This window comes from Sinocyclocheilus anshuiensis, unplaced genomic scaffold (assembly GCF_001515605.1).
Source record: "Sinocyclocheilus anshuiensis isolate Anshui unplaced genomic scaffold, SAMN03320099.WGS_v1.1 scaffold392, whole genome shotgun sequence".
Lineage (NCBI taxonomy): Eukaryota > Metazoa > Chordata > Actinopteri > Cypriniformes > Cyprinidae > Sinocyclocheilus > Sinocyclocheilus anshuiensis.
This window is the reverse complement of record NW_015557091.1, coordinates 3484453-3500466: the sequence shown is the minus strand read 5'-3', so window position 1 is coordinate 3500466 and position 16014 is coordinate 3484453. Positions and strand designations below refer to the sequence as shown.

General features: G+C 34.1%; 1 protein-coding gene across 2 annotated transcripts; it reads right to left on the bottom strand.

Annotated features, from left to right (window-relative positions):
• Nucleotides 1-14922, bottom strand: LOC107677209 (UDP-N-acetylglucosamine transferase subunit ALG14 homolog). 2 transcript variants are annotated; one of them, XM_016472020.1, is made up of 4 exons: nucleotides 14619-14922; nucleotides 12698-12849; nucleotides 12317-12439; nucleotides 1-1261 (listed from the first exon to the last, which is right to left on the bottom strand). In XM_016472020.1, the coding sequence occupies exons 1-4, from the start codon at nucleotides 14773-14775 to the stop codon at nucleotides 1031-1033; spliced, it is 663 nt and encodes a 220-aa protein (XP_016327506.1). In that variant the 5' UTR covers nucleotides 14776-14922; the 3' UTR covers nucleotides 1-1030. The 2 variants fall into 2 exon arrangements, with proteins under 2 accessions (XP_016327506.1, XP_016327505.1); XM_016472019.1 differs by lacking the exon at nucleotides 14619-14922 and adding an exon at nucleotides 13925-14228.
• Between the last annotated feature and the right edge of the window lie 1092 nt (nucleotides 14923-16014).

The window sequence follows — 16014 nt, the reverse complement described above, 5'->3', positions numbered from 1 at the left end:
GTGATGTAATGCTAAATTCCTCCAAATCTGTTCTTATGAAGAAACTAACTCATCTACATTTTGAAAGGCCCGAGGGTGCATTCAAATGTTCATTTATGGGTGAACTATTCCTTTCAAAAATCAATTTCTTTGTGGATAAAATGAATGGGGTTTTTATTTCTGCAATGCTACTGTTGCAAACTATGCTCATAATAACCAAATTATACATGACATCACATACCTTCCAGACATGTCTGATGGGATCATCTATTTGCAGCTGTTCAGAAACGTCACAGTTGCAGAACTTTATGCTGAGAAGTAAATGACTAAGTTACCTGTATGAACTTGTTCTGGGAGACAAAAGAAACCATCAGGTTATGTTCTACCTCATGCTACAGGTATTAGAGTGCCGTCTCATCTCTAAAAAACAAGACGAACTGGAAATTACAGGCCCATAAAATAAAAAACTACAGCTGAGAATCGCAGCTTTTCCATCCTTTCTCTCTGTTTAGTCTATAATTCACACCATTTCCTCTAGAACCACATACCAGCACAGGAAGACAATGAAGTAGTGCTGAAATGCGTAGTGAGCTGGAAAATATTTCACAGGAATGCTGAGGAAAAATTTATTCGCACATAAGAATGAGGTGTCAAAATCTTTTTTTAAAACAAGTCTTCCATTTAACTGACTGACAATATAACCTTAAAAATGGACAAACCTGTGATCAAAAGACAAATATTGTTTTTCATACAGTGGTGCATGAAAAAACACTGAAACTATGAATGCAATTAGAAGCACCTGCATGTGTAAAAACTTCTCTCGTTTTAGTTTTGTTGACTTTCAGAGGCGTAAAAGGTAGAGCAGGTGTGTAGAACAGCACATTTCATCAGCCTATCGTGACGTTCATCAACCTATTTAGCACGTCAGTAACTGCATAGGAATGAATCGAATGTGAAGAACAGTATCAAAATGCATGTAATTCTCAATACAAAAACGACATAATACAGACATAAAAAAGTCTACAGAAAAGGATTTCTGTATATGTTCTCCTTACACTAGTCTCCCTAAGTAGATGGCCTTCGGGTATTTGTCTTTCAGTGATGCCCACTGCACAAAGAAGTAGTCAGAAAAGTAGTAGAGGATCTTTCCGGATAGAGACAGTGTCTCCACACGACAGATGCTTTCCACATAGATGATCAAGACTCTTTTAAGTCCCAGGACGCCCAGGAGCAGCCCAGCGGCACACAGTGGGACGCACGTCCCTGGACCATTACACAGCACCTGAAACACAAACACACACACTTGCTTAAAAATATAAACAAAAACATCACTTTACATTTCAAAATTCAATGAATTAACACTATAATTAAGGCATCATCAACTAACAGTGAACAAGGTTGTTTTTTTTTTAACAGCAATTGTTAATCCAGGTTTATGTTAATATATAAATATACACTATTGCCTATTGCTCATTAATTTATTAATTAATTAATGTTTGTTTACAATACATTGGCTAATGTTAATTCATATAATTCAAATTGTAATGCTGTAAAAGTATTGTTCAGTGTTAGTTCATAATACCTAATGCATTAACTAATGTTAACAAATTGAACCTTACTTTAAAATCCCCAAAAGTAATATTGTAAAATAAAAACAATCAAGTTGTCCCAATTAAAAGATAATACTTATAATCATTACTCAAATATAAGTTTGAAAGAAATTAATACTTGTATTCAGAAAGGATGCATTAAATTGACTTCTGAAAAAAATGTATTACGGTTTCCACAGAAGCAGCAACTATTTTCAACATTGATAATGATAAAGATTATAATAGTTATTGAGCAGCAGATGAGCAGAAAATTCAGCTTTGCATCACATAAATAAATGATGTTTTAAAATATATTCAAATAGAAACAGTTATTTCAAATAGTAATAATAACTTTACAAAATTAAAATTTGATCAAATAAACGCAGCCTTGGTGAGCGTAAGAGACTTCTAACAAAAACATAAAAATGGCTTCAAAATCTATAAAGATTTTAATAGTAAATAAATAAATACATTTTAAGAATAAAAACAGTCATTTTTCTTATTTTAAATTAATCTCACTTTTACCTTATAATACAAATTTTAATTTAATTCTAAGCTAATTCAATTTAAATTATTACGAAGAGTAAAGGGGTCATATGATGCGATTTCAAGTTTTCCTTTCCCTTTGGAGTGTTTCAGCTCTTGGTGCATAAAGAAGATCTGTAAAGTTGCAAAGACTAAAGTCTCAAATCCAAAGAGATATTCTTTATAAAAGTTGAAAAAAAAAAAGGGTCAATTCCGACTTTGCTATGACAATCTGGCGCTTCTGAATCAGCGACTGTTGTCTTTCAACAAGTTCACTCTCTGAGTGAACATCAAGTGAATTTGCTGACACACACTCTGGGAAACACCATTAATTAATTCAGGGGATTTACAATTTTCTGTAAAGCTGCTTTTGGATTGTAAAAGTGCTATACAAACTAAAAATTTATTGATTTGACTTATATAGACTAAGACACAACAGCAGAAAGAAGCCAGCATAAAGTAAAGAGTCCTCTGAAATATGAAATATGAGCTTTCTGGTTAAAAACTGGAGACAGCGAGCGGCACAGGAAGGCAGTCAGACTTCGGTGGAGACGAGCCATGGGGTCTGGAGAAATCATCTTACACCGACTGCTCAGACACATTAACACTGGAAAAATCCAGCCTCTGTCTGCTCAGAGCTGAAACCGATACGAGGCAGGAACCGAGGACAACGGCCAACGTGAGAACATCAGAGGTGAGGGTGGTTTCCACTCACATATGCTTCAGTTCATTTCGGTCTGCTTCAAGGCACACCGGTGCTCGGATTTAGTTTATTGCCAGTTTCCAAACAGTTTAAAGGGGTCATATGATGCTTTTTTAACCCTTTAAAACCGAACGTGTCGGCGGCGACACAATTAACCATGCTGTATTCATGTTATCATAACTCACTAACCGTTTACACTATGAAAAAAAAAACTTTACAGATCTTCTTTATGCACCAAGAGCTTGTAACACTCCAAAGAGAAAGGAAAACTTGAAATCGCACCATATGACCCCTTTAAGACACTCCATTTCCCGTCCTGCACCTGGAGGCAGATGAGCGATGGGGATGGGCATGGATTGGACCACCAGGTGGGCGATCTGTCTCGGCCTGTATTTACATTTCACACACACCTGCGAGTTCACTTCGGGGAATGAGATCACTGTCACCCAACAGAGAGGTGCTGACTTCAACTCTGAAGGGCTGCTGGATTGTGTACAGAGATTGGCCAGCGTTTGCTATGGGCACAGGCCAAGCTGTCAGAGTGCTATTTGAGTCTGTCATCAGTGTGGTGCAAATTGAAATGGTCATTGTGTGAAACTTCAACACGACATAAATCAAGTGTTAGAAAAACACCATTTTGGGGCTGTCGGATCAGTAGGGTGCTGAATGTGCATCAAAGAAAACAGATTGTTTTTCTCAAGGCTCTTTTTGTGTATTAAGGAGAAGAAAGACTGCTAGTGAAAACTGGATATGAGGCGCTCTCTTTTTAGCCTCTTCTGCATTTTCTCAAACACTTGGCATTAGCAATCATGAATGTGTGTAAAAACTACAACACATCAGCTAAATACTGTTCCACCAAGTTTGTCTTCATTAAAAAAATTTATCTGAACGAACATAGCAATTTTAATTATCTCCAAAAGTCAGTGCATAGAAAAGAAGCTAACAGACAAGGTTTTGTAATAATTTTCATATGGCATACTGAAACTTTTTGTCATACAGTGTCTTTGCAAAGCTTAAGATCTCAAATTTGTAAAGTACATAACTTAAATATATTAAGATTTTTGTAAGATTCATTAGGTCTATAAAATATAACCTAAGGTATAAAATATATCGATACATTTTGGAAATAAATAAATAAAGCATCTTTCTAAAGCTCAAGGAGTAAAATTGGCTATACTTTTTGAATGAACCATTCCTTTTTAAAACAATTATATTTGTCTTAATATTATACAAGCAAAATAAAATGTCGTAAAAATGTTTAATTTTACGTTATTTTTCTGCTCTTTTTTTCTTTGCATCACATACAAATGATACAAAAAAAATTATCAACATATTTATCTTAATATATCTTTATATATAGAACCTTTCCAAAGATCAAGGTCTAATACTGATACATTTTGGTATTGACAAAATAAATAATACAATATAAAATAAATAAAATATAATTAACTTATGTAGCATCTTTCCAGCTTAATATACAGTAATATTACATATATTTCAAATTGCCATAATGCAAATAATGTAAATTATATTATATTTTTATATATGTGGGATAATGTGGCTAAAATAAAATATAAAATAAATCTACTTGCATGAGCCAGGGCCAACATTAAGAGCCCTGAAATGATTTTCAATCGCGTCTACAACCAGAAATGCTAGTCCAACCCTTTCCACTGCACCACATAAACACAGTGCTCAGCTGTGAGTCACACAAGCAAAGTGAATATCTCATCAATATAAGTTTATGGCCAGTGCATGTTAAAATGCTGCTTATCTAAAGCCAGTGGGGATTATACACTATGCTGAAACATTTTCATAAATCAAAGGCCTTATGGGGTCATTGTTCCTGTGATGACATCACTGTGAGACATGTTCGTGTCACAGCTGCATTCACAGGTGAGGACGTGTACAGGTGCTGAGATGTAATCACTAATGAGGTCATCGAAACTACTACAGGTGCATCTCAATAAATTAGAATGTCGTGGAAAAGTGAATTGGTGGGTTTTTGTTAAATGTGAGCCAAAATCATCACAATTAAAAGAACCAAAGACTTAAACTACTTCAGTCTGTGTGCATTGAATTTATTTAATACACGAGTTTCACAATTTGAGTTGAATTACTGAAATAAATGAACTTTTCCATGACATTCTAATTTATTGAGATGCACCTGCAATGATCTCTATCCTGTGAGGCCACTTTATTACCCCACATCATACAGAGCAGCTCCAGGTGAGATTAAACTGTTACCAGGCTTTGTTCCTTCCCTTCTCAGGCTTCAGATAAGTCAGCACAGACCAGACTGCAGATGTCACGGCTTAAAATGACAGACAAGTTCATTCTGAGTTTTGTTAAACAGTAACAGAGTAAAAGGTTGTCTATACAGTGTATTATGAGTAGCAACACAACATAAACACCCGATGAGGACTGTTATTTTGCCAGCCTGTGCCTTCTACTGCAAGAATGGCAGCATCTTATGTTTTTCACTTTTTTTTATCGTATATTGAGTTTGTAATTAGAATTATGCACTGATGTAAAATTATTATAAAAAAAATATATATATATATACTAAATATTACAAATATTTATTACACACACACACATACAACATTATTTTTATAATAATACATAATAAATAAATGTAAAACATTTAAATAAACTACAGTATATATTACAAATATGCATTATATTATATATTTTTGGTAAGTTATTTAAAATATATAATACATTATTAAATTATATACATATTTAAAAAATACCGTATATTACATATACATTACAAACTGTATATAACACATTTTAGATTATTTATGATTATAAAATAATAAATAAATACATATATAGATATTTACATGCATATGTTTGCACGTGTTTAATTTCCATTTAATTTGTTTATTTATTTACTTCTATTATTTATAGAATGAAGTTGTAATTTTAATAAACTGTATTGTGTTGTTTGTCAATCTAGCATGCCCTTTTATACATTATTGCTTATATTACATTTTCCACGTTATTATGGTTTGACATTAGATTTGTGATTAGGATTACACACTAACTGCTTGTTTATGAACATTATTTCTCTACATGCATATCCTAACATATTCTAACATGCAGATCTTGTTTTATGATCTATCCATCACTAACTATCATAAACACATGGATGAACGTTAAATAAATAAAACACGCAGAGCTTCGTCCACTGCATTTCCAAATAAGGCTAAAATGAAACATATGGAGATGCAGTCAAACAAAAAACTCAGGATCAGTGAGGAGTCTCTGTGGAATGTGAAGGGACGTCCACCACACAAACGTCCAGACCCTGTTATTTGTTATAGTAAACCGTAACAACCTCCTCCCCCACACACAAAATCTATGGAGCACAGATTCTTCAAATTGTTTTCCCGTATTCTTTCACATTTTGGATTCGCGTCACAGCTAGACTCACTTACGAAACTGAATGCATTTCTCAAACAATCTGATTGCGTAAGGTGAATTTCTGTGCAGAATAGTTTGTTTTATCAAGATATCTCAAAACAAATTAAGTATCAATTCAAGTGTAAACTTGTCAAAGTGAGTCTAAGAGGGAGGAGGCGGCATTAAAGAAAATAAATGGGAGAAATTGTAACACTCAATATACACTGGGAAAAAAATTAAATAAATAAATGTATCCATTAATTTTATGGACATTTCTGGTTAACCCTATAAAACATAATGCAATGAAGGGCAAAATTCAATTTTTTTTTAATACCGTGGAGCGGCAGTAGGAAAGCAAGTCCCGCCTCTCCACTTTAACAGCCAATCATCTTTCTGATAGAGGCATCACCTGTTTGTTTACTCTAGAACATTTTTACTGTAACCTAAAAATTTTATTTTGTGCGTGTGATTTAAGCAAAAAAATGCAAAATATATAACATTTCCTTGCTGATTTGAAATGAATTATTGAAAGATGATCTTTGAGAAAGACAAAGCAAATTAACAACAGAAATCGTGACACTCATGTATGAATGAAAGTCCCACCTCTCCATTAAAATAGCCAATCATCTTTTTGATATCATCTCCTGTTTGTTTACTCAAGAATATTTTTGCTCAAACCTAAATTTGTTTTATTTTTATGCATAATTTGAGGCAAAGAAGCAAAATATATAATACTAGTGTTGTCAGTTTTATTGCTAATTTGAAATAAATTATTCAAACGATCTTGACCAACAGTTTTTTTAGATTTCAGTCTTAATAAAAATAAGCTGTAGTTATTATGCAACTGTTAATTTTTTTAAACTAATAAAGACTTTGCCACATGTCAAATCTGATTAAGTAAACAAACAAAAGCTGATATTTATTAAAGTTACACAACTGTACGCACTTTGGTCTAGACTGACGTATTAACATAAGCTGTAATTAGTGAACAGTAGTATTCACTATTGACTGCTCCTCGCGGCATGCGGAATCAGGCCGAGACACTTGGCTTGTGCTGACACATCTGGAACTCATGAGGACCCGTGACGCACTTATTTCCTTTTATGGCTAAAAGAGGACTGAATCCACCCCCTCTTCACCTCCGGATTTCAGACCTGACCCCCCATTTCCCCCAGTTGCGCTCTGGTATGTGGAGGAACGGGCCCCAGCCCTTCACTGACATGCTCAAGTTTGGTTAAAACAAACAGCTGATATTTGAGTCATGCTGAAGGACGATCCCTCACCGCGCAGACACAATAGGGGTGCCGAACCCCCTAAAGAAGATCTTAGACATTGTCTGCTGGACTAAAAAGGAAATCCTGCTGTCGCAGTGCAACGGCGGATCAAAGGCCACCTGGTACTTATATTGTAATTTCACATTCCAAATAAACAATAAAACTTAAACAAAAAAATATCTTAAACATGCATTATATATTATAACAAATATATGCAGGTGATTGTGAGGGGAATTCCAAAAAAAAATAAAAAATCAGATTTTCAAGATGTAAATTCAGAATTCTGAGGTGAATTCCAAAAAAAAAAAAAAAAAAGTCATATTGTATTTGTCTTGGAGGTGGCATTCAGCAGATTTTGCATTATATATATATATATATTTATTTATTTATTTAAATTATAGATTTTTTTAATTATTATTTAAATTAAAATAATTGTTTATAATAATAATTGTGTCCAGAAAAGGTGATTATATAGTATATAACAATAATGAGAAATGAGCTAACAGCAAAGCATGAAACCGTCTTGTTAACTAAAACAAAAAAAAAAAATTGTTTTGATAATTGAAATAAGTTGAAATTAAATACAATATAAATATTAGATGAACACCTACATGAAAATTAGAAAAGTGGCCTTGGCAGATTAAGTTGAAGTACTAAAATTACTAAAATATAAATTGAAATAAAAATAAATTAAAGCTAAATAAAAATATAAAAAACTAATAAAAATTACAGAGTAAAATTAGTAATATTACCAAATAAAAAAAAATACCCAAATTAATAAACATTCAAATAAAAACTAGAAATATAAAGATAAAAGCTAATTCAAAATATGAATAAATACTATAAATAATTCTAAAATAACACTACAATGAATGTCACAGTGCAAAAAAAAAAAAACTTAAAAGACATAAAATATATAAAATTAATAGTATACATTTATACTCACACACACACACAAAAAAATACATTAATACATTACATTATAAAAAGATTTTATAATCAAGCAGTACATATATGATAATATAATTAATTTAAATAAATACTTTTTTAAATTATTTCCATTTTTCGTTTGAATTTAAGGCAAAATATAACATTTCTTTCTGAGATGAAGTAAGTTTATCTAAACTCTTTTACCATGAAACTAACGTGAAAACAGATGCAAGTAAAAATTCGGCTGACTGGAAAAGTGGGAAGTGACGTCAGCATGAGGACAGAAGCCGCTAATTAGAGATTAACAGAATACTAGCGTGGTTGTCCATCAGAGATTAGACTGGTTTGTTCTGACCTTTGAGCTCTACTGCTCAAGCACTGCAGCGCCGGCTGCTTAGTCATGCTCCGCCTCCTCTCAGCCGGTTGCCACGGTAACGCAGAAACCCGATGCTGCTTGGCTCCGCCCCCACAGGAACATGTGAGAGCCGGCTGCTTAGTCATGCTCCGCCTCCTCTCAGCCGGTTGCCACAGTAACGCAGAAACCCGATGCTGCTTGGCTCCGCCCCCCCCCACAGGGACATGTGAGAGGAGTCAAGCAGCTGGGCCGAGAAGCCAGTTAGGTCTCGCCACATCCTGAGAACAAGACCCCTCGGCTGCTCTGCTCACAACCCTTCATTACACAACCACAGGAGGAGAGAGAGAGAGAAAGAGGCCCTGGATTGCAGATCATTCCTGAAACTCCCCATTCCTCTCTCTTTTCCTAAATCAACCCCCTACCTCGCTTCTTTATCTGTTTTTGAGAGTTTTCCCAGCGATTCTCTCTCTCTCTGTTTCTTGCTGAAGACAAGCAGAGAAACAGCAGGATTAGTGTTTGCTTATACAGCAGATAGTCTTATCATCTGCTGAAGGAAAAATACGTCTTTATCACCTGCTTAAACATTCCCAGTGCTGCTGTGTGACAACAACTACTGCTTTTGTGTTAGGCAGGGAGAGTTCACACAAAACTGACCATTCTGTCGTCATTTACTCAACCTCATGTTGTTATAAACCTGTATAACTTTCAAAAGAAGATATTTAGAATTTTATTTTGTGACTTGAAATAAATGTTAACTGAAGAAAAATGTAAATGTATTTTATTTCAGGTAGTGGCCAAGGCAACATTTTTCATTTTCTTTTAGTGTAACTTTACACTGCCGTTCAAAAGTTTGGGATCAGTAAGATTTGTATTACTTCTTACTTCATTTGATAAAAATACAGAAAAAACAACAATATTATGAAATATTATTACAATTTAAAATAACAGTGTCCGATGCTGCTTGGCTCCGCCCCCACAGGAACATGTGAGAGGAGTCAAGCAGCTGGGCCGAGAAGCCAGTTAGGTCTCGCCACATCCTGAGAACAAGACCCCTCGGCTGCTCTGCTCACAACCCTTCATTACACAACCACAGGAGGAGAGAGAGAGAGAAAGAGGCCCTGGATTGCAGATCATTCCTGAAACTCCCCATTCCTCTCTCTTTTCCTAAATCAACCCCCTACCTCGCTTCTTTATCTGTTTTTGAGAGTTTTCCCAGCGATTCTCTCTCTCTCTGTTTCTTGCTGAAGACAAGCAGAGAAACAGCAGGATTAGTGTTTGCTTATACAGCAGATAGTCTTATCATCTGCTGAAGGAAAAATACGTCTTTATCACCTGCTTAAACATTCCCAGTGCTGCTGTGTGACAACAACTACTGCTTTTGTGTTAGGCAGGGAGAGTTCACACAAAACTGACCATTCTGTCGTCATTTACTCAACCTCATGTTGTTATAAACCTGTATAACTTTCAAAAGAAGATATTTAGAATTTTATTTTGTGACTTGAAATAAATGTTAACTGAAGAAAAATGTAAATGTATTTTATTTCAGGTAGTGGCCAAGGCAACATTTTTCATTTTCTTTTAGTGTAACTTTACACTGCCATTCAAAAGTTTGGGATCAGTAAGATTTGTATTACTTCTTACTTCATTTGATAAAAAATACAGAAAAAACAACATTATGAAATATTATTACAATTTAAAATAACAGTGTTCTAATATAATATAATTTAAAATGTAATTGATTTCTGTGATCAAAGCTGAATTTTCAGCATCATTACTCCAGTCTTCAGTGTCACATGATCCTTCAGAAATCATTCTAATATGACGATGTATTATCAATGTTGGAAACCGTTTTTGCGGCTTAATATTTTTTGGAACCTGTGAAACCTTTTTCGGGATTCTTTGATGAATAAAAAGTTCAAAAAATAATTTTTTCTAACTTTTCTAACAATATAAGTCTTTACTGTCACTTTTTATCAATTTAACACATCTTTGCTGAATAAAAGTATTAAAAAAAGTATTTAAAAAAATCTGCTGACTCCAAACTTTTGAACGGTAGTGTATATTGTTACAAAAGATTTCTATTTTCTAACATCGCTAAAAAAAATCAGCATATTAGAATGATTTCCGAAGGATCATGTGACACTGAAGACTGGAGTAATGATGCTAACAATTCAGCTTTGCAACGCAGAAATAAATTCTATTTTAAAGCATATTAAAATAGAAAACAGTTATTTTAAATTGCAATATTATTTCATAATTTGACTGTTTTTTCTGTATTTTTTATCAAATAAATGCAGCCATTTATTCACAATAAAACCAGAAATGCAATATGAACGTACTGTCAAGTTTCCATTTCATGCAGACTTTTTGGCTAATCTGACAATGTTTTAGCTATCAATGCTACCAATAAGATTGCATTAAACACATTCTACCATATTTAAATCCATTCCAAAGATTTTCCCGCCACAATCAGCATAGAAACTGGGAAAAAAAAGCTGACTTAAAAACGTAAAACTGTACTTTTCTGGCCAAATCTTTAGGAAAACTACAGAATTTGGACTAGATTTTGCAGATGATCTGAACTATAAATAATAAGAGGGTGGAGATATTTATAAAAAGCTATGTTTTCCAAAACAGTGCACGGGATGTTTAAATTCTCAAGGTTATGGACTGGGCAGAAGACGCTACAATGCTAATCTGAAGGACACATTGTTACAGAGATTTACTTCAGAGGCACATTAAAGAATCATTAACAATACATTAATAACACAATCTAATACATTACTTGAATGATAATGTTGCTATTGTAGAGCTGCCTAGAGATAAATTGAACTTGTTTCATTATTGAAGAACTTTTCCTATTGAACTGAATTGAAATGGAAACTATTGAGCTAAATAATAACACTACTGTCTTTATTGTGCTGTATTGCACACTGTATTAAAGTGCTAGAAAAATAAATGTGACTTGACTACTTAACATTTTCGAATTCGATAATGCAAACTAATATTCATCACATCCAAGTATGTTTGCATACTGTTTATTTCAATTTCAATAAAATGCTCTTTATACTCAAAATAGAGCTGGGCTGCCCTTAGGCATAATTGTTTTATTTTTTTTTGTAAAAGGTGACGTGACATGTGGCCAAGTATGGTGACCCATACTTGGAATTAGTGCTCTGCGTTTAACCCATCCTTAGTGCACACACACAGCAGTGAACACACACCCGGAGCAGTGGGCAGCCATTTATGCTGCGGCGCCCAGTTGGGGGTTCGGCACCTTGCTCAAGGGCACCTCAGTTGTAGTATTGAAGGTGGGAGAGAGTGCTGTACATTCACTCCCCCCTCCTACAATCCCTGCCGGTACGAGACTCGAACCCGCAACCTTTGGGTTACGAGTCCGACTCTCTAACCATTAGGCCACGACTTCCCTAATTTCATAAATGTTATGCATGTGCTATTTCTGGAAGGGCGTTACACAAACAGCCTGCAGAACAGAGGAAATTAATTCTTAATCATGATGGGGTAATGAATGAGAGGAGAGAGAACCCACTATATCCGGCTGAAGCCTAAAGACCAGCGGGACGGACGAAATCAGAGCGCTGAGGGAACTCAAAACAGAGGAACTCCACGACTGACGCACCTCCCGACTGCGAGGAATCCGGTGAATAGTGAACTGTGATTAAAAAAGAGAGGAAAACATATAATGATTGAGGTAATATCTATCATTTCAAATCCACAGTTCAAATGCTTGGATGCTTGGATCTGCTGCCATCTCCTGGTCAAAGTAAGACACAACAGCATTCAGAATTTCTCACTTTTATTATCACAGAAGAAAGAAAATCATGTGGGTTTGGAATGAGGACAGAATTGTAATTTTTGGGTGAACTATTCCTTTAATGGTGCACAGATATATTCAGTATAGATCAATCACCTGAGAGGGTGAACCGCTTTTCTCCTGCTCTGCTTCAAATGTTCGGATCTTCTCTTCACTCATTTTATCGGTGTCTGCGGTCACATAGTGGCGAGGGTTATAAGACTGAGATAAACTCCCCATCAAACGGACAATTTCTGTTGTGTGTCCTCCTAGGTGAAACAGAAAATAAACATTTAAAGTTAATAATAATTGCCATTTATCAATATTTAAATTATAATAAAAATTGTATTATTATTATTATTAGGGCTGCACGATTATGACAAAAATCATAATTGTCGATTATTCCTTTGAAATTGTAATTGCGATTATTAATTACGATTATCACAATTTACATTGAATGATGTTTATACCATTGTTTGATGCAACTGCATGCCGTATTTTTATATGAAAATAAACAAGCTGAAAAACCTTTAGTGCTTTTCTATAGTATTAAGCCTCAAATGTCAAATATACATCGGATTGGTTTCTTCTTTAAATTATAAAAAAGTAAAAATATGAATGGTATTATAATGCTATACTAAAACTAAAATTAAAATAATGGGAAAAACCCTTAAGATAACACGTAGAAAGAAAAAAACATCTTAAGTGTGCAGAATAACATAAGTGGACTTTGAACGATTAATTGCCGCTTTGAACGATTACGTAATTGTGGCATCCATAATTGTAATCGTGATTAGAAAGTCGATTAATTGCCGCTTTGAACGATTACGTAATTGTGGCATCGCGATTAGAACATCGATTAATTGCCGATTTGAACGATTACGTAGTTGTGTCATCGCAATTAGAAAGTCGATTAATTGCCGCTTTAAACGATTACGTAATTGTGGCATGGCGATTAGAACGTCGATTAATTGTGCAGCCCTAATTATTATTATGTAAATATTGCTATTTGGCAAATAAAATGGATATGAGCTTATTATCAACATCAAAATATTATGTTAAATCATATATAAGTAAAAGCGAAAGGATATCTACTTTTTACATATTGTGATGGTCACTATTTCTTTCAGCAATTCTAATCACATTATAATCTAAATCACATTAATTGTTTGCTTTGTGTTCAGCAATTAGAAAAAAAAATATATATTTTTTTATTCAGTATTAAAGTACAAAAAATAAATAAAATATACAAAACATATATCATTTGGTTTCAGGTTATTTTTCCATATTAAAAAAAACATGCTTATATACACTATAATATACTATATAAAATGCTATTCTTACCTGATCCTGCAATCACCAGCAGTGACACAGAACCCTTCTGTCCTGGTTTATATTCAGATGCATGTCGTAAAATCCCAAATAATCGTAAAATGAACACTGTTATTAATGCTACAGCAGCGAGAACGACTCCACTCACCACGACATACAGTAATGCCATTAGTTACCAAACTAAACGCTATCAAAAGTTTTAAGAATCAAATCTCAAAACGTTAGCAGTCAAAAACGAACACATTAATCACTTAAACTACTTTATAGACTAAAACTGTAGTCAATGCTGTATTTTTGAGAATGGAATCAGCAGTACACGTACAGCTACTACGGAAAGTCATAAAGGACCCATTTTTGATAAATATTGCTATTTGGCAAATAAAATGGATATGAGCTTATTATCAACATCAAAATATTATGTTAAATCATATATAAGTAAAAGCGAAAGGATATCTACTTTTTACATATTGTGATGGTCACTATTTCTTTCAGCAATTCTAATCACATTATAATCTAAATCACATTAATTGTTTGCTTTGTGTTCAGCAATTAGAAAAAAATATATATATTTTTTTATTCAGTATTAAAGTACAAAAAATAAATAAAATATACAAAACATATATCATTTGGTTTCAGGTTATTTTTCCATATTAAAAAAAACATGCTTATATACACTATAATATACTATATAAAATGCTATTCTTACCTGATCCTGCAATCACCAGCAGTGACACAGAACCCTTCTGTCCTGGTTTATATTCAGATGCATGTCGTAAAATCCCAAATAATCGTAAAATGAACACTGTTATTAATGCTACAGCAGCGAGAACGACTCCACTCACCACGACATACAGTAATGCCATTAGTTACCAAACTAAACGCTATCAAAAGTTTTAAGAATCAAATCTCAAAACGTTAGCAGTCAAAAACGAACACATTAATCACTTAAACTACTTTATAGACTAAAACTGTAGTCAATGCTGTATTTTTGAGAATGGAATCAGCAGTACGCGTACAGCACTACGGAAAGTCATAAAGGACCTATTTTTGATCACGCTTTTACTCCGAAGTTTAGAAACAGCGACATCTACTGGCCGCTTTTAAAAGTGACGGAACCTAATCAGAACGTGTTTTTTTTTTAAACACAATACAGTTCACTTTCAGCACACTCCAGTAGTGGGGCATGTTGTCACACAATCTGGGGTAAGTTGTCACAGTGGAGCCTTACTCAGTTTTCAGTTTTCATTCTGTAAACAGTTATGAAACACACACATACACAAAGATCAATCAACATAATAAAATATAAATCCACAAATATTATAGTTAATAAAATATTTACATTTGCCCCAGTACATGTGACAACTTAAAAAGAACACTTTAAACACATTCATTCAAGAAGATGGTATAATTATGATGCCTAGCATTTATGCGACTACACTTAAACTAATATCCTGTGATGTGAATTTGAATGGCATTTCCTGAATTCAGAACTAAACATAAACAACATGCTGCTCAGAATCTTTCCGATGAATGTATTTATTTAAAGTTCTCTGATGTTCTATGGGAAGTTCTCGTGTTTGTTGTCTCATGGAAACCCAGTTTCCCTCAGTTGGCCCTCAGTTGTTTTGTCTATGGTGCTCCGGTGGAAGTGCTGCACGTACGCTCAATTTGCCCACTTGAATGTCTTGTAAACTGGCAGACAGACATTAAATAGGATTTAGACTCATTGTCACAAGCTCATTTGTTCATTCCAGCCAAGTTTACGGCCTATTCTGCCACCTCTGATTGCAAACTTTCTTGCTAAAACACCATGTATTTGTCAAGATGAGTTTATATTATGTAATAGTAATGGCTCTTTTTGGCTGCATTATTGTAATTAGAGGAGACACTAAAACCTTTCACATCAGCTCACACACTGACCACCCGCAGCTGTGACTCCATTTATATAGAGAACATTGTCAATTACCATCTGATACTGCATTCAACAACTGCTCTCAAGATCAAATCTCTCTTTTTTTCCAGTCTCTTCAAGTTTGCATGGTTTGTGCTGGTTTGATGGGCTGTGGCTCAGAGGAAGAGGATGGGTACTCTCCGGACCAGGG

What these genes read in the sequence shown, in the direction of transcription:
- LOC107677209 (XM_016472020.1), bottom strand. Translation starts at nt 14,775, where the DNA reads ATGGCATTACTGTATGTCGTGGTGAGTGGAGTCGTTCTCGCTGCTGTA. An exon ending in GCTGGTGATTGCAGGATCAG is followed by an intron (nt 12,850 to 14,618) that starts GTAAGAATAGCA and finishes TGTTTCACCTAG; the next exon opens with GAGGACACACAACAGAAATT. An exon ending in TTAGGCTTCAGCCGGATATA is followed by an intron (nt 1,262 to 12,316) that starts GTGGGTTCTCTC and finishes TTTGTGTTTCAG; the next exon opens with GTGCTGTGTAATGGTCCAGG.